Raw genomic sequence first — 18,613 nt, 5'->3', positions numbered from 1 at the left:
AGATCTGAAGTTGAACGGGAACGGTACATTTACAAGGCAGTTAGACTCTGCAAATACATTTTGCCTTGAGTTCTCAATCTACTGTTTTTTCCCCTGTGAAGCACTAACTTGCATCTTTGGTTGAGTGCGAATGCTGTTACTATTTGTTCTCATTAATAAACTGGGCTGGTGAGAAGAAGCAATATAGCATACTGCTACAGTACAGTGCACCTGTGACAGCAGCTTAATAGATTGCCTTGGTATTTAGGGAAATAGCTGCAGTATTATCCATTATGGGAACCCAAAATGAAATACGAAATAGCAGCAGTAACTACTGATGGTGGCTCCAGCAGCAGATTATATTTTTGAAGATCATTTTTTCCACAGCTTTTCCCAGGGAAGGCTTATGTGGACCAGTAGTTATTAATTGCTGGGTGCCGTTCTGTTGCAAAAACACCTTGTTAAAAATGTGCCGCATCCACAGGCAAGACGAGACCTCCTGCAAAACCAGACAAACCCATAGAGAGCCATTAGGATGCTGAGCATGTGAAGGAACGTTGGTAGCATTCACACATCCCCCTGTTGTTGGTGTCTCTCTATCTGTTCCCCAAGATAGTTCTGTGAGCGTCCTGCTTGATCTACCATTAATGGGCGAGTGTCCTGCAGTTAGCAAAGCTTTTCTCGTCATTTGGAAAACGAGCTCAACTAGCTGAGTTGGTTGGTTACAAGCGGGTAATCTATTCCCAGGCGTTTCCCCTCTAGGTCATATGCTGGTATCTGGCCCATACAAGCTGCGAAAAAGGGTCGGCAACAATTGGCAAACAGATAAAAGGATTTAATTCTTTGCAGCGAATGTTTCGACCAGCTCCGGTTGTAGGGATCAGTGGTGATGGTTCTGGGCTGTGGAGGTGCAAAGGAGGATTGGAAAAGGAGGTGGGATGTACAAGATACCCAAGAGGTGATGGCTTCTCTTAATCTGGTCACAGAATATGATCCCTGTGTATTTGCTTTACCTCTGAGTCCCTGGACATTTTGCACCATCAGCCCCTTTGTACAGAATCTGAGCATCAAGGGACAATAAATGTTACAGGCCAACTCCAATTAACTTCCTCCCTCAGCTCCCAGTGGTGTGGGTGGGAATTGTGGTGCGTAGCAGCCTCTCAGCAAATGCTCTGCATCAAACAGGATTAGGCCTGAAACAATACTCCAAGGTGCTGCATGCTGTGTGTTCGAATGGCTGCAGCAGTGAACCAGCCAGGAACTCAACTCTGCACCATACAGAAATGATTGTTAATTGGCTGATATTTTGTGATCCCTTTGGAATTCCTCTGCATTTGGCGTTGGTGCTAGAATAGCAACTGTCACGCATGCAACCAGGAGCTTGTGTAAAATGTTCACACACAAAGCCACGGCAAAGAGATGCTGGACGCACACAACTCCCCTCTCAAGCTGGTGCCATTCGCTGAGCATGCCACCCCCGCTTCCTTTCATCCTGCCAGGTGTGCAGATGGGAATATGATCTCACCAGTGTACATGGGAATCTGTATATATACCTCCCAGGGACAGTGAGGATGGAGATGACAACATATCCCCAGTTAGTCGGGATTTCACATTAACATGCCAGATGAGTAACCAGTGAAACATTTAATTTTCCACAGGAGTAACCTTCCTTGGAAATGTTCCACTGAGAGCCTGAGTATGTATGTCTCAGGGAAGGAGGAGGGAAATGCTGTAATAAGTCTGTGGCAAGCTAGGAATTTCACAGCTGTCACTATGCTGTGCACCATGGATCTGCCTCTCAGGTCCTCGGTTTCCAAAATCACATCCGCCAGCTGCTTTAGCTCAAGTTGGCTTGCCGTTGGCAATTAGCAGTATAGGGCCTATGAATCACAGTTGAATGGTTCTTATTTAATCTAGTAGAGGACAATGATGCAAATGCTTTCTAGGCAGTTCATTGCAATGCTCTGTAATGGCAGCTAAGTCATTTCAGGTTGCTCCAATCCCCTACTAAATAAGCTTTTCCAAAGCTGGAAAAAAGTAAGTTTCCTCCAGCCACGTGACTTTCATGTCACATAACAGGAGACGGGAAATATAATGCCCAAATAAAAAATCTGCCCTTTCCCCTCCAGCCTTGTGGTATTCTTACACTTACAACAGAGGAATCTGTGGAAACCCACTTCTGAAATGCATTTGGTCGTGTTCATTAGATTAATTTGGATTGACACGCAGAGAATCTCTACCAGATGGTTAGTGAGAATCAGCTGTCTGTCATCATAAAAAACCATGCAGCATTCCTGTTCCTGGCCATATGTAATGTGTCCACTGCAATTAACTGCTGATAAAATGGCTTCTAATTCCTCACGATGGAGATAGGGATTGACGCAGGGAGATGCTATCATTATCAATGCACATTGGTGTTGGTGTCATAAGTAGATAGGTAAGGTAAGGGTTAAGTTTCTTTTACCTGGAAAGGGTAACCAAACACCTGACCAGAGGACCAATCAGAGAACTGGATTGTTTAAAAGTCAAGGGCGGGAATTTGTATACTCAGGGTCTTTGTTGTTTTCTCGGCTATGAGTAAACACAGTTTCCTTCTATCTCCCTCTATCTCAAAGTTTCTACTAAAAGTCTGTAAGTACAAAGGAAAAGCAAGTATTCGGCTATGAAGAGCTTTGTGTTGTATGTACAGATGTGGATTGCTGTGTCCTTGTTGTTTCCTCGGCGGTGAGGGACAAGCTTTCTCCTAACTCCATCTTATCTCAAAGTTTCCCTAAACATCTGTGAGTACAAAGGAAAGCAAAGTAATTCGGCTATGATGAGCTTTGTGTTGTATTTACATGTATGTGATTTGTTGGACTGGTTTAATCGGGCTATCTTTTAAATCAGACTGTTTATTCATATTTTCTTATAAGCAAGAGCCTGTATTGAGTTTCTTAATGCAAGAGTATTGTTTTGTACTTTCTTTCTTTTTATATAAAGTTCTTTGAAAACTGGTGGGAGTTTCTTTTCCTAGTGAGGCAAAGGGAAGGGAAAAGCCAGGCTGTGGGCTATTTTCCTATTGTTCCAGGGAAAGAGCAGGCTACGGGGAAAGAGAAAAAGAATCATCTCTGTTTCTCTTGTAGTTGAGTTTTTCTCTAGTTACTGCTACGAGATCAGGGAGGGGAATTCCTTGTGTGCTAGCTGTGATAGCTGTGAATGCATAGCCTCGGGACGCTAGATTGCTTCTCCGGTTGCATTCAAAGAGTGAAGTCTAGTCTCGCACCGGCTAACCCAGGAAAGGGGGGAAGTGGGAGAGGAGGAGAGAGAGACCCAGGGTCTGGTCTTGGGGGGGGTCCCCCCAAGGAAGGGTTGGGGACACCAGAGAGAGAAAGGGGGGTCAGGCCCTATAATTCCTGACCTGGTGGCAGCGAGAATATCCAAGCTGGTAGTGAGCTTGGGGGAGTTTCAGGCAAGCCCCCAGATTTTGGACGCTAAAGTCCAGATCTGGGACAGGAGGCTATTACCACAGTTGGCCATGAGCGAAAAGAGTTGGACTCCACGGTTGTGTCAGTGACTCCTAGAACAGGGGCTACTTTGTGTGCAGAGGGAAAGCAGATGCTGTTACCACTCAGTTTATACCTTAGTTCCCAGAAAGCGACCGGCCCAAATCGTATTCAGAAGAATCTTCAAGTTCAGTAAATTCAGTTCATCTGTAAGGAACCTCTGCAGGCTTTCTGCTAAATCACCAGTAGAGAAACAGCCCAATCAGAGATGGGGCTGCGTGTGAGACAGAGGGAGACTTTGGGGCTGTATTCAGTACATTCTCTGGCAAAGCCTCATCTGCATAAGTTTCCCTGCATTTTGAAGCATGGACATTGTACATACTACTGTATTTATTAGCACTTTCCTTGCTTGTTTGTTTTATAATGGAACTAGATGATTTGGTTACTCAGGACAAAAAATCAAACTGCACAGGACTCAGTGCTCAGACCAGGTATAAACAGCTATGGCCATAATTAACAAGAGTAAGCCAGCGAGGCCTGAGTGAGACGCTTGTGAACAAATGGAGCCTGAATGAGATCGGGGTAGACCAAATAGAGACAATTGGGTGGATTCACCAGTATGGACTGGCAGTAACAACACCCTACCCAGGACCTTCACAGGGTGAAACTGATATAAGGGAGGACAGAACTGGGCCCGGTGTGTGTGCCCATGCTCCCTTCTTAATCAAGGTCCTATTGCCTAACCTGCGAGCGCTCCTTCTTTCCAGCTTGGGTTGACATACCTGTGCTAGCCTTGATCACAGCATCTCAATGCACAGCGGCATGGTGGACTAGCTGCCCAAGTACAAGCCTCGGGTATTGGATGGGATTCTGCTCAAACTGTTAGCCCATGCTGCTGTTTTCAGTGTGCGAGCTTGGTCGAAGTTAGCATGTGTACGTCTATCCGAGCTGGAAAGGACACCTCCAGTGGCAGTGCAGACATCCCCCTAGAATCTTCAAGTATATTACATGTTGTTACAAGGAGGAGGGAGAGAAATTGGTCTTCTTAACCTCTGAGGACAGGAGAAGAAGCAATGGGCTTAAATTGCAGCAAGGGAGGTTAAGGTTGAACATTAGGAAAAACTTCCTAACTGTCAGGGTGGTTAAGCACTGGAATAAATTCCCTAGGGAGATTGTGGAATCTCCATCACTGGGGATTTTAAAGAGCAGGTTAGACAAACACCTGTCAGGAATGGTCTAGATAATACTTAGTCCTGCCTTCAGTGCAGGGGACTGGACTAGATGACCTCTTGATAGGGTGACCAGATGTCCCGATTTTATAAGGACAATCCCGATTTTTGAGCCTTTTTCTTATATAGGCTCCTATTACCCCCCACTCCTTGTCCCGATTTTTCACATTTGCTGTCTGGTCACCCTACCGCTCGCGGTCCCTTTGAGTCCTATGATTCTATGCTTCCTTTGTGTGAAAATGTGTCCCTCTGTTCTTCAACTATTCACTGCCCAGCTGTGCGGCTTTTCAGAGAAACGAGCTGTGTTCCTGTAACGTATGTCACAGTCTGAGTGTCCGAGCATGTGCTCTCCTGCGAGCACCGGGACTGTCTCTTTGCTTTGTCTGTTTGGCATTTGGGGGGTGGTTGGGTGGGGGCTAGCTGCTTGTGATGTTTGGGAGCTTGGACTCGGTGACCCCTTCCGGCCTTAAACCCTATGCCTTCATAACACACTCTTGGCAAAAGTCACCACTGAGCAGAGGTGACAGCACAAGGACAAGGCCTCACCTCAGACCAATTTTGTAGGGTTATGCTGTGCCTAGTCCTTGTGTGGACCTCCCCCCAGAGGTGAATTTCCCCAGCTGCGATTGCTGATGACACTAAACCACAACCTTAGGAAAGGAGAAACGCCCTTAACAAGCTGGCTAAATGCACCCCCAGCGTATGTCCCCAGGCTGTAACTAGACGACACTTCTGCTAAAATCATAAATACCAGTCCAGTCTGTCCTTCTGCCCCATTGCTGGAGGCTTTCTGCTACCCAAGAGCCGTCGGGCGCAATCCTAGTAGCATTGCATGCAGCAATTAGTGTGTAAACCCGTTAGAACAGAACTGTATTTAGGCTGGAGAAACTGTGCGTGCCAAACATGACAGGTCTTTGATCTGCGGCCTTCAGGATAAGGGTAGATATTTATTTTAATGGCACCCTAAAGCTAAGCCCTGAGAAATTCTTTCATCCTGCTTTTAACTAACAGTTAATGCCCCGTGAGAACGTGGAGGAGCAGACGCAGAAGCCAGGGCAGGCGAGAGTGACTTCTGCCAGCTCCGAAAGAGCTACAGGCAGTAGGCTCTTGCTCTGCAGTGCAGGCCTTGGCAGCATCCACGCCTTGCACTTCCCTAGCTTCAGCTGTCTGGGGATCTCAAAGTACTTTGTAAACATTAGTGAACTAGCCCATGATCCTTCCCAGAGGTAATGGAATATCATGAACCCCATTATACAGGTGGGGAAAGTGAGGCACAGAGAGGTTAAGTGACCAATCCAGAGTCACACTGCAAGTTAGTAGCAGAGCTGAAATTGGAACAAATGAATCTTGCTGCCCAGCCCCCACTAAACTGCACACCTCACCCAGAGCAGGGTATGCAAGTCAGCAACCTTGACTCATACAGTTTCGCTTCTTCTTTCAGTCACCACATTACTCTACTTCCTGGGTGTGGTTATAGAACCCAGGAGTCCTGACTGCAGGTCCCCCGCTCTAACCACTAGGAACCCATTCCATTCTCAGTGCCAGGATCCCTAGGCCAAGAGAACTGTCTGACTCAGTTGTAGTCAATCCCACTGAACGCATTCCTGGACATCGCGAGTTTGTTTTAGCGGAGATGGTGTCATGAATTGTTATGTCAAGATGCCAGGTAGCTAGGCCAGAGCCTCAAAGCGATTTAGGTGCCTCCTTCCCCATGGGAGTTAGGCACCTAAATAGCTTTGAGAATCTGGGCCGAAAAGCCTTGCCTGCTGCAAGCCCTTCCTTGGAGCAGCAGAAAAGCCTCTAGGGGCAGCAGCCAGCTAGGAAGAGCCTGGTGGGTTGAGACTTCACCTCGCAATACGAGTGACAACAGGCGGTCAGGTTCACCTTTGGTCCTGAGAAGAGCACGGGAGCGTATCAAAGCCTGAGTGAGACCATGTGCTGCTTGAGCTGGGCTGCAAAAATTACCAGGCTTAGGGTGACCAGACAGCAAATGTGAAAAATCGGGACGGGGTTGGGGGGTAATAGGAGCCTATATAAGAAAAAGATCCAAAAATTGGGACTGTCCCTATAAAATCGGGACATCTGGTCACCCTAACCAGGCTGGCTGTTGGTGTGAGGGGAGGGTTTTACTCCAGGCTTGGTATTGTAAATCTAAGGGCCTTCTAAGTCACCGTCCCCATGCAGAGAGGCTCTCAATATCCATCACTAGCCGCCAACATAGCTGTCCCCTCCAGGTAATCAATGGCTCTCTAGGGCAGGGAGAGGAGCATCTTGTGGAAAGCAGGCTCTCTCCATGTCAGCCCCTCAGATCCCTGTATTACGGGATGTAAGCCAGGTGGTGGCACCAGGGAGAGTTATTCCAGGCAGATGAAAATCACCGGATAGGTATCGTTATTTGTATTAAGTCACATTCTTAAAGGGACTGGAAGTGAACGAGAGCTGGATGCTACCTTTGCTTTTTAATCCCTTCTTCTGCAAATCCATAGTGAGGCTCCTAAATAAGTGACCAGGACCCATATATGCTGAGCCCCCACAGCTCCCCCTGAAGACAAAGGGACCCTAATTCCAAGGTCCCTGGTCCCAACTCACCATTGGCCTAATTCAGTTGACTTCAAGGGAATTACACCAGCAGGGAATTTGATCCTCAAGTTTGAAGTGGTTGGTCAATGAACACACGCACGACGTTAAGATCTATCTATGGACCATTCGAACAGGCAGAAAAGGGCAACGTTCACAATGGTGTGATAATTATTCTGTGCTCATAAAGCACAAGTGCACACTTTGGGTCACTTTTTATTTCAGAGGAGATCCCACGACAATCGTGCTTGTTCTTGTGATCGCCTCTTCTTCAACCCTCCTACCAAGGACTGTACCCACGGAGATCTCTCTGTTCCTTTGAAAAGCTAGCTGTAGTGCATCCACTCTTCACTGAAGAATGAACATCCCTACAGTGCAAAGCAAAAAGCCATTTTCCGTGGGTGCTGGAGATGGATGGAAGCAGCAGCAAGATTTTGTGCAAGTGATAAGATATGCAAAGACTGTGATTCCAACTAAGAACAACTCTGTAAAGTTCTGACCAACTAGATGAGTCTCTTTTTTGGCTTCCTTGACTGAACAGATGTTTACGCACAGCCAGTCGTGGCCACTGGAGGTGGGACTCCAAGCATTGGCAAAGCCAGCTCTCGTGTCTGGCCACATGCAAAAAAGACATTGGCCCTGATTCTACGCTGCATGATCAGCTGCTATATTTCACTGCAGAGGTGGCTGCATTTCAGTGTATTTTCTGCATGGCCTGTAAAGTGCTTTGGGATTCTTTGGGATAGAAGGCACAATCTGAACAAAACATCATTTACTATGAATAGTGCCATTGTATTTATAACGCTTAAGCCACTTAACTACTAACGAAGCCATCAGATGAGAAAGAAATAGGAGGAACGTGATTTAATACATATTTGCTGGATGGCTGTTTTCCAGCAAGTCAACATGATCCAAATTCACATCAGTTCCATTGACATTGGTAGAATTACACCAGGTCTGAATTCGTCCAAATGCATTATTTATCACGATTATCTCTTCGTAGCTGTGTTATTAACTCTTCCCTTCTGCTATTCCAACTGGGCTATACTATGCTCATCATGCCCCTCTTAGCCCCTCGTTAACTCATTATCCTTGCATTTCCCTAATTATTCAGTAGCCTTCCTAATCAGCTGCAGTTCATCTAAGTCAAGAGCAGTGTGCTGAACATAACACACATCAGTCACTGGCCCATTAAAAATTACTGGAGTAATCCAATATCAGTTGGATTTATCATGAACAAAATTAGTTGGCCTTCTGAAACCTGGTCAGCTTTGTGGAAATGCCAAGTTATGCTGAAAATAATTGGAAGCAATGAGCTATGACTATTCCGTGGTTAACGTTATCAAAGCACATTTCCATCAATCTTCCTCTCGTCTTCTCCTCTTCCTCCAAAAGTCTTTTAAGAGTTTCTAAGAGGATCTTTTAAGAGGTATAAGAGGATCCAACAACCTGTAACTGTTCTAACTGAACCCAAAAAACCAAGCACAGTCGGTATTGTCCATGGGATGCACTGTGGTTTGGATGGCACCCGTGCAGTGGGATGTGGAGAGTATGGATTTTGGCTTAGGTAGCTGTGATGGTTGCAGACTCCAAGCAGGAGCTGAAGAATGTTATCCGTCAGGAGAATGGGATGGCTTGGTATTAGCAAGTTCCATTGCTGCTGCATCTGATACCAAGGTGATAGATTTGGTGTATGGATCTAGACAGATGAAGAAAGAGAGAATGAAAGGCCCAAATAGTTATAATTGTGCATTGCAACATGCAGATTTCTTTCCAATCCAGAGTGACCCATAATGAAGCTGTTCTGTGGGTCTGATCCAGTGCCTACTGAAGTCGATAAGAATACGTGCTTGGTGCATGGGAATGATGGGGTCAAATCACTACAGAAGTATACAGGAACACAGGCAAAGAGGTCAGATAATTCAGTTTATAAATGTAGCAAGCTCCATCTTCAGACTTCTTAGGTGTGTATCTCCACTGCTCCCATTGGCAGGGGTGGCTCCAGGCACCAGCACGCCAAGTGCGTGCCTGGGGCGGCAGGCAGGTTGCCTTTGGCGGCATGCCTGGAGAGGGTCCACTGGTCCCGCGGCTTCAGCAGACCTCTCCCGCAGGCGTGCTGCCGAATCCGCAGGATGGGGGACCTCCCACAGGCAAGCCGCTGAAGGCAGCCTGCCTGCTATGCTTGGGGTGGCAAAATACCTAAAGCCACCCCTGCCCATTGGGAAAAAATGTACAAGAAGAACCAGGTTCCCCTTCTGTGATTTGCCCCCAGTTGGCTCCACATTCTACGGGCCAGAGCCAGTCCATTAACTAAGTTATGCTAATTTTCACCATCTGACGCTCTAGTCTGATGGCTCTGTTGTCTGTGACACTATGCCTCAAGGGTCTCAGGACTGGGGCTAGATTTGGATCAGTAAAATCAGAGTAACTCCAGTGACGACAGCACTGGTTTAAAACCAGTCTGAGATCAGACATAGGCTTCTTGACTTTTAATTTGCCCTGTGAATCATCCCAGTTACCCCTGGCAGCCAATAAATACATGAATACTATCATTAATTGGCCAGATTCTCATCTCAGTGTCATGGGAACAAATCCAGAGTAATTCCACTGCTGTCAGATAGATTCTAACAACCTGCCTGGACATGGGATAATCTCACCACAGCAGGATTCCTATGTCAAAGATACAGCTGGGAACCGGAGGAGGTGGTTGAGTCTAGGCTATAAACAAGGTCAAGGGCTCCACTTGAAAGGAGACACTGAACGTAAACTGTATTTGTCTTGTGGACACATCTCTGCTGATGGAAAACTAGTGCACCGGGTCACCTGAGGCTAACAGGTTTGTTCTAGGTCTAGGACCAAGATGGGGCTCTGACACCGTAGCCATGCAGTAAGGGGTAAATAAAAAAACCCAGAGATAAGAGGGAATTGACCCCTGTAGGATTCGGGAACGTGTTTTAAAGAAACTATTTGACTTCTGTACATTCAAGAGCAAATCAGAGATACTTTCAGAGTCACATGCCTCGGGCGATTCCTGTCCTAATCAGCAAACTGCACATCTCCCATCAAAACAGATTAATAAATATTACATTAACAGATTACCAAATAGCTGACTACACCCAGCACTTGGGAAATTGCTTTTTTTCTTCCTTTAAAAAAAAATCGGCACAAGAAAAGACTGTAGGCTCAGTTCGCTGAACAAACATGTCATGTGACTCTCATCTGCAATGTATCTTTTCAGCAGAGCATGTATTTTGTCTCTGCTTAGAAAAGAAAAGGTGAAGGCAGTGAGAATTATGTCAGCCACACTTATTAGTGGCGATACAATACCCCAGCCAAAGCATCTAGCATGGGTCCCTGTCTGCTTTAATTTTGACTGGCTCGGGAAACTGGTGCACTGAGTACCACTGCTAGTAAGCTTCAACAATATTCAACAATATTCAACAATCTTCAACAATATTCACGCTCATAATTAGAACTGGCTGAATAGTGCAATATATTTTCCCTGACTATTCCTCTGAATGTTTAAATGAATCCACCCCAGCCACATTCGCCCTGTTCTGTGTGTTCTTTCCCAGTCCCATGAACAATTGAGACACTGAGTTTTACTGCCATGAAAGTGTGTGGGAAATAGTTGTCAAGTTTGCATGCTTGGCTGTTCCTGGAAACCTAATTTCTCAGGTGTGCATTTTAGCACGCAGCTCATCCAATCAGGGAACAGAAAAAATACACGTGACTTTTCTGACCAGTCACAACGAAGATGCATCAAATCAGGGACCATAAGCAATATATGTGACTTGACTTATCTGACCAATCATGACTAGCCAACATGACTAGCTTATAGGGTGCATATTGAATACTATCAGAAGCCTGTTCATAATCAATCCACAGAGTTTTCAAAATGTTAGATCACTTCCAATAATGAATATGTTTAAGGCGATTCTTATTTGCTTGCAGATCACTTCGAAAAAGGCTAAATTTGTCCAATAAACCATTCCTTATGAATTATGTATTCAACTCTATCCCCATCCACTGACACATTCCACAAGTACTATTCTTTTTAAGGCACACTAGATTTTTTTTCATGCTGTTTCTTCCCACATGGCCTCATTATGGGGCAGAGTTAAGGTTGTTTGAGTGTGTTAAATGGGCTTTCCTTAACATGCTTGGATTTCTTGCACTCTAGATGTCCTGAGTTTGTAATACTTAGTTTTGAGACTATTTCAACATCCTTAGCACATGTTCACGCTGACTTTACGGATACATACTTTTAACCTTTTCACACTATCTTAATCTCATCTTTGTCTGGGGACAGAAAAAAAATACTTTAGTGCTGTATGGTCATGACTCAGACTGCTATGGTAACAACATCACCAGCTGTAGGGTCCATTCTTGTAGGATACTGTGTCTTTTAAATATAAAAAATGTTGGGGGGTGAGAACCCTTCTTTGAAAAGCTTTCTAAAGGGTGTTTGAATTGCAACCTGTGGTGCAACTCACCTTAGAGACACACAGGACCAGATGCTGACCTGCAGTCAAGGAGAAATAGCTGCATCTCAGGAACAGAGCAGAAAGGTTACTTTAAGGCAGTACCTTCACAGTCTCCTGATAGTGGGACCTTCCTGGCCTCGCCATCGCAGTTCTGATGCAAGTGCGGTTTTGAAAATCTCATTCCTTCACCTAGGCTGGCCTGATTCTGAACCTACTGGCAATTTACACGATTGAGTGCAATACTTGTAGATTCCAAGGCCTGAAGGGACCACTGTGATCATCCCATCTGATCTCCTGTGTAACACAGGCCAGAGAACTGCCCCAGAAGAGTTCCCAGAGTAGATTTTTTAGAAGAACATCCAGTCTTGATTTTAAAATGGCCAGTGATGGAGAATCCACTATGACCCTTGGTAAATTGTTCCAATGGTTCATTACTCTCACCATTAAAAATGAATTCTATATTAAAGTCTATTTTCTCCCCTATATATCATACTTTGGACATGAAATGTGGTTTTCTATCTATGCCATCTCAGGACTAGACAAATTTACATTTCGGTCATTAAAACGTTTTGTTCCTTTCAAATAAAAGTTGCTCTTTCAACTTAATTTAAGATTTGTGAATCCATCCGTTATTATTAGACAAAGATCTGGGACAATCTGGTACAAATTGTTGGTACCTTTCCATAAAATGTATTGATTCACTAGCCTTGGGAAAGGAAAGTTTTGTGAAATACAGCAATAAAATAAAAATGGAGAGCAAAAATAGCATTTCTTTGAGGTGTTTGCAGGTGGCAGGTCTCTTACAGATTTCTCCACAGCCAGGTCAGGCCTAATAGAAGATTGACACTATCACTTCTACAGTGACTCAAAGCAGTGCTTTCCCCAAGCAGCTTTCAACAGTTCCAACAATACCGGAAACAGGAGAAGCTACCTGAATGCTGTCTGTATCCAGTGTTCATTACACCCAGGGCCCTGTCTATGTATGTGGGAGCACTGCTGTTCATCTCAGAAGGCAGAGGTCATGCTGTGATAGTGCCGGCCTATTTCACTCTGCCTTTCGACAGGAGTGATGGGGTAGCGACAGAAAATACACTTCTGGCAGGTCTGAGAAATCCCTCGTTGAGGATACACAAATCTATGACCCAGCTCCAGCAACTCTATATGAGTTCCCCGAGGCTGCAATGACTGTGTTCGGGAACTGTGTATTGTCCCATCAGCCATTTCGAGCAGCTTTCCCCATGACACTGTGCCGTGAACAAGTGGCTCACATTGAGATGCTCGGAGTTGGTGGAATGCAGCATTGTGGCTGCAATGAAACTATATCGTGACAGATTCAGCATGCAGCACTCATGGATGCCAGACAGATGAGGCAAAGGCACCAAGGTCTCTGCTGAGCTTCAGACCAAACGGTAATTGTCCTAGTGGTGCAGCCTCATTTTCTCTCCTGTTAAATTAGCTCAGTGTCATTTTTGTCCCTGCTTTGCAGACTTTCCCCCCAAATTACTGGTATTGTAACTATAATTTCCTATGGACGGAACCAAAATTAACTCCTGCTCAGTTCTTCAGCTGCATAAAAATGCATGACAGAAAGAAAGACACATGGCTAGAGATATGGAGGTGACCAGACCTCATCTATGCTAGCTGCCTTATTCTTTTTAAAAGTTAGTACCTTCTGACTGACTTCCTGGCTCAGCGGATTTGTATTGGTATAAGAAGGTTTGAATGTGGCCATGGTCTGTAATGATCAGAAGCTATTACCCAGTCAGTTTGCTGATGCAGAGGAGAGGACTTGTCTTATGTCCATTAAGTTCCTCATAGGCAGATGACCACAAATTTTTCCCCCTCATCTGGTACAAAATAGGCCCGGTCTCATCAGAGAAGTCAAGGACTTGAATGGGCCATTCAGACTGAAATCTACCCTTGCCCCATGGTCAGAAATGAGTATATTAGGAGGACAGCATGGGGGAAAGCTTGCTTTGTTGATGTACCTTTTTGGTGAACAAACAGAGGACCTCAGTCTGACAACCTGGTCCCTTTCTCCGGACCAACAGGCACCAGACAAAGGAGAAAGCTATCCCGAGTGTACCTATAGTGGGATGAGGTTGACCTCATTGCCAAATAAAATACATCTGCAGGCCCAGCTTTCTATTTTTGCTAATAGCAGCTGCTTGCACTGTTATTTGATTCATTAACAAGTTTCAAATGCAAATCGACAACTCTGTAGAGGAAAGAAAAGGGAAACACACAAAACGTGGGTAACTGTGAGAGGTGCTGCCTCTCCCACTGAAAGGCAACATAGAGAGATTTCATGGAATCAGACAAAGGCCATCCACTGAGGACCTGAAAGCCCTTTCTTGCCTGGCCTGGCGTTAAAGAGCAGTACATTCAGAACAAGTAGAAACACGTTTCATTAGACAGCAGGTAGTTGGTGTGTGGACTTCCCGGTTAAGGAGTTTGTCAAAGCTGATCTGGTTAATTTCAAGACCATCCTTAACATTTTCAGCTCCTGTGTGCAGCATGATCATGTGTTTGATCCCTGGCACACTTCACAGCAGATGGAGTGTGGAAGCCAGGATACAGTTCACCTGCTCCTGCCCCCCGAGAAAACAACCACCAAACACAGCACTGGACATCGTTAGATACACTAGCTTTTTTTGTTGTTGTTGCTGCTGTGCCCTGGCACACTGGATATTGGCCATTGTTGAGGCAAGACCACATGCACATATGGTATCTCTTCTGCTCCTATATTAAAGGCCTTCTTGACACATACTACCCTGTAGATCTTAGTGAAGAATCAAGAAGCAGAACAGAAAGGACTTGAGTTTAATCCCTTTTGTAGGGAAAATAAAACCTCCTCAGTGTAAGGCTACCACATCTTGTCCACCACCTGTATTGATTCTCTTCTGCTTTAAGTACCTCTCCTAGACGGCTTGCAGCTCTCTGCACCATCGTGTCTGAGGTGTGTTGTACTCAGAGCTCTCTCCCACGTGCACTTAAGCCACATTAAGCTCTACATCTTAGATTCCTTCGGACTCCATTATTCCTTTGCCAGATGCCTAGTCAGTGGGGGGAATGACTGACATTTGTCAGGAGTCTGATGGCGGCACAGACATTAGGCCCTACACTATAAGCTAGTTTGCATGCCGAGCAGTCTGACTTGTCACTGAAGCACCTGCATGGATGTTGCCTGGGTGCTACCCGGGTGCCTAGATGCTGGGCCCCCTCCAAAGCAGGCCATGTTTTATTGTCAGGCGTGACCAGTGCTGACAGATTATCACTTTTCATGTGGGGGCAGCATGGTCCAGTGGAGGGGCACTGGGTTGGAAGTCAGGACACCTGGCATGACCCTTGGGCAAATGACTTCACTTCGCTTTCCCCTCCTGTTCTGCGTCTTGTCTCTTCCAAATGTAAGCTCTTTGGGGCAGAGACTCCCTCTCCTGATGTGTAAGCACTGATCTCAGTTGAGCCGTCTAGATGTTACTATCATATAAATTCCTCCTCCTCCTTGTTTCCAACTTGGTTACAGCTCTGCCTTTGGGGAGCAGAGTTCTGAGGTGGGGTTCTCCAAGGGTTCCAAGGGAGTTAGGCACTAGCTCAAGAGCTCAATAGGAGTTGGGCATCTCATGCCTTTAGGCCTCGTTGCAAAATCCAGCTTTATTTCCTAAAGGATATGGCAGCTGGCAACACACTTAAAGGCCAGATTGTCAAACTCTACCCACCTTCCCTGTGGAATCCGGAGCTGCCCCATGTTTGTGACTGCCACTAGCTCATGCTCTCTTTTCTCCCTCCCTTTCCACGGTGCTACATAAAGCTACGCTATGGGCTTCTCTTTGGTGATTAATGCAACAGATATGCAACCATGAGAGAGACACCCATACCTTCGGCAGCTTCATTATTTGGAATCTATGAGGTGTGCAGGCAAGTGTAATGGTTCCCACAATGCATTATTCATGACCCATGTAAATCCTGAGCTGGAAGTACCAACCTTTACACAGATGGAAGAGTAACTAGGACTTCTTGATCAAATGCTGCAAGCCTGTGGGCTTGATCAAATGCCCCTCCACTTCCACTGAAGCATGCCTGTGTTTGTAAGGGTAGCTGTGACAATACACAGCTACCTTCACAGATGTACTGTGTGCCAGGTAGCTTTTCATAAAGGGTGTCTAGTGCCTGGGACAGAAACTGTCTTCCTTTGATTATGCATACAGTGACCTAACTAAATACATTTGCACACAGGATTCCATGTGCAGAGTTGGCCGTAAAAAATAATTGTGAAATAAAAAACCCTGACTGTAGAATGAGAGGTTGGAATAACTTCCCTTTGGGAACTTGTCCCATAGGTCACACTAGGACTAGTGCCCTGCACAGCTGGAACATGTGCCCTTTGTACAACATCATCCAGGCCCCAATCCTGCATAACTTTACTCAGATGAGTAGCCTATTGGCTTCATTCCTGAGTAAAGATCTCCATATGAATCCGTGTTTGCAGGAGCAGAGCCTAGATGATGCACAAGATACATGAAGTATCTAATGCTTTTCTGCTCATCATAACTTAAAACTAATGTAAACATTTAATTAAAGTATTGGAGGGGGGAAATATTTGCTCACGAACAATGGCCTGTAGCAGGGAGCAAATATCCTTTGTTGGGCATGACCAACCTGACATTCCTTTAAGAGCATCATAAGCCCAGGATTGTCACTGCATGATGCAGCAAGAACAGGGTGTGCATGATGCTGCTAGCGCAGAGATTACTCTGCCTACTGCAGATTTGCTCCTACTCGCCTTTCTCCCTCCCTGTCCCAGTGGGTCTCCCACTTCCTTTTGCATTGTCCAATAATTCTGACTTTTCCCATCTGCCTGGTCCAGCTGCCTCCAGCTTCTCCACCTGCCCAAGCCACTTCTTGCCTTTAGAACAAAGAAAAACAAATACATTTCCGGGCACAGGAGGTCAGAGTCAAATGCTGTGCCTGGGTTTTAAGACGGGCTAGGTAATTTTATGTCCTTTGCTAGCATTTGTCCTTGTGCATGCTAAGCTAGGGGGAATCAGACCTCACACTTCAGGATGTATCTTCTAGACTAGAGATTGTTGTAGGGATGCATGAGAACAGAAAGCCCCACCTAACAGAATTCCAGGCCTGACTTCCTTACACTTTAGAAACTCCCGGGCTCCAGGCCCTGTTTCTGAAGAGCTCCATGTTGCAGAGTGAATAACAGAGTGGGCTTCCTCAGAGACCCGTCCTTGTGCATTAGGTCCTCGAGCATCTCGGTGATTCTCTGCAGCGTGCAAGATGGAGCACCAAGCACGCTGCCTTTCCATGACTCCCTGTTTCCTACCCAAGCCTCATGTAAAACACAGGTTTGTATCCTGGAACAAATGTTTGGAGAGTGTCCACACCTGCTTCTACCAAGGTGTAAACTGCCCTGAGCGAAGCGGCAATCAGTTAACTCAAGGTTAAAAGGACTAGTAAGCCAATGTCCCCTTACAGTAAATGTCACCCAGCAATCAGGTTAATTTCACCCTTTTGCCCAGTGCACAATGTCCTCCTTGAGAGGCTGAGCCAGCAGCATCTGGTGACAATCAAATGCACCAGTAAAAATAAAAGGCAAAGACCGAGAGGCGCCTCAGTTTCTCCTTCCAATTTATTGCCAGCTCAGCCTTTGATGTGGAAAGCTGCTTCACGCAGTCAGGGCCAGATCCTCGGCTGCTGTTGCTCAGCATAGCTGCACTAACATCAACAGGTCTGTGCTGATTCATGTCCTTGTTCAGAATCTGACCCTTCTTCGATATTTTAAAATTCATTTGATTCTCCACTATTCTATCCTCTTTTCTCATTTTTCTTCTTCCAAGCCATTCTAGTACGAGCATTTTTCCTACTAGTGAGACCTCAGTTCTAAAGTTAGCCATGGTTTTTGGGGAAATTTATGAAAAAATATGATGACTTGACTATAATTTTAAGAATTGCTGCATTTCCGTGAGGGAAGCATGTAGTTTTTACATACAAATCGAAAAACAATGGACAGATCCTTTTGTAGGTGCAGGATTTAAGTTGCTCAGCGCAGCATTTGAAACCAACAGGCAGGGCCAAACCCTGAAGACCTGAGTGTGTTTTTACTCAGCCCTTGTCGAGGCAGAGACTTCTGTTGACTTTGATGGGGTAAAACCTGGGTTTAATCCCAAGCCTGCTGCCATCAGTGGGGGAAGTGTCTTTCATGGTTAGCACCGATGACTTTGTTCCAAAGACATCTTTGCCCAAGCATGTGTGATGGCTCCCATCTTAGCTGACAGGCAGGGAATTGAACTGGCAACCTGCAGTGCTAAAAGCCTAAGCTAAAGAACTCATGTAACAATGCATTGCCTCTGCACAGCAGGGGGGTCCTCTGACACATGCTCACCAGAGGCTTACACCTGCACTCAGTGATTTATCTGCTGTAGCTCTGTGGTGCTGATGGGACTTGAGCACAGTAGGTGGGGGGACCAGCCTCAGCCTCACCAGCTGATTCCAAGTATTCGCTGTGCCTGCTGGCACTAATTTCCTAAGCATCTCTGCCGTGCTGTCTCGGCTCTCTCACTTGAAGTGCTAGGTATTCTGCCTCAGTCTGGGATGCGGAGAATCAACTGACTGGTGCTAAACATGATGGATTGAGCCATCTTCCTAGCCTTGGCTGCCGTATTTTTTTTTTAATGTAAGGCAAGTCCTTGAAAGGACGGCGCTAATTATATAGTACATAGCTTATGGGTTTTATGAATTAGCCCTGAAACAACTGTTCACTCTCCAAATACAAGAAGCCTTTGCTCTGAATGACCTGGGATATTGTTAGCTGATAGGTACAAAGAAAATCCGTCCCCTGCTAGATAGT

At 45.6% G+C, this 18,613-nt stretch overlaps 1 protein-coding gene across 2 annotated transcripts in view; it reads left to right on the top strand.

Annotated features, from left to right (window-relative positions):
* The window catches only part of WSCD2 (WSC domain containing 2), a 138,493-nt gene that overhangs the window by 61,317 nt on the left and 58,563 nt on the right, over positions 1-18,613 (top strand). The window contains exon 3 of one of the 2 annotated variants that reach the window (XM_075059827.1): positions 11,824-11,838. The exons of the other annotated variant lie outside the window; for it this stretch is intronic. Within the exon in view, the coding sequence (XP_074915928.1) occupies positions 11,824-11,838 (15 nt within the window). The remainder of the gene's footprint in view (positions 1-11,823; positions 11,839-18,613) is intronic. 2 annotated transcript variants of the gene reach the window in all.

The sequence above is a fragment of the Chelonoidis abingdonii genome, chromosome 22, assembly GCF_003597395.2.
Source record: "Chelonoidis abingdonii isolate Lonesome George chromosome 22, CheloAbing_2.0, whole genome shotgun sequence".
Classification (NCBI taxonomy): Eukaryota; Metazoa; Chordata; order Testudines; family Testudinidae; genus Chelonoidis; species Chelonoidis abingdonii.
This window is presented reverse-complemented; position numbering and strand designations above follow the sequence as displayed.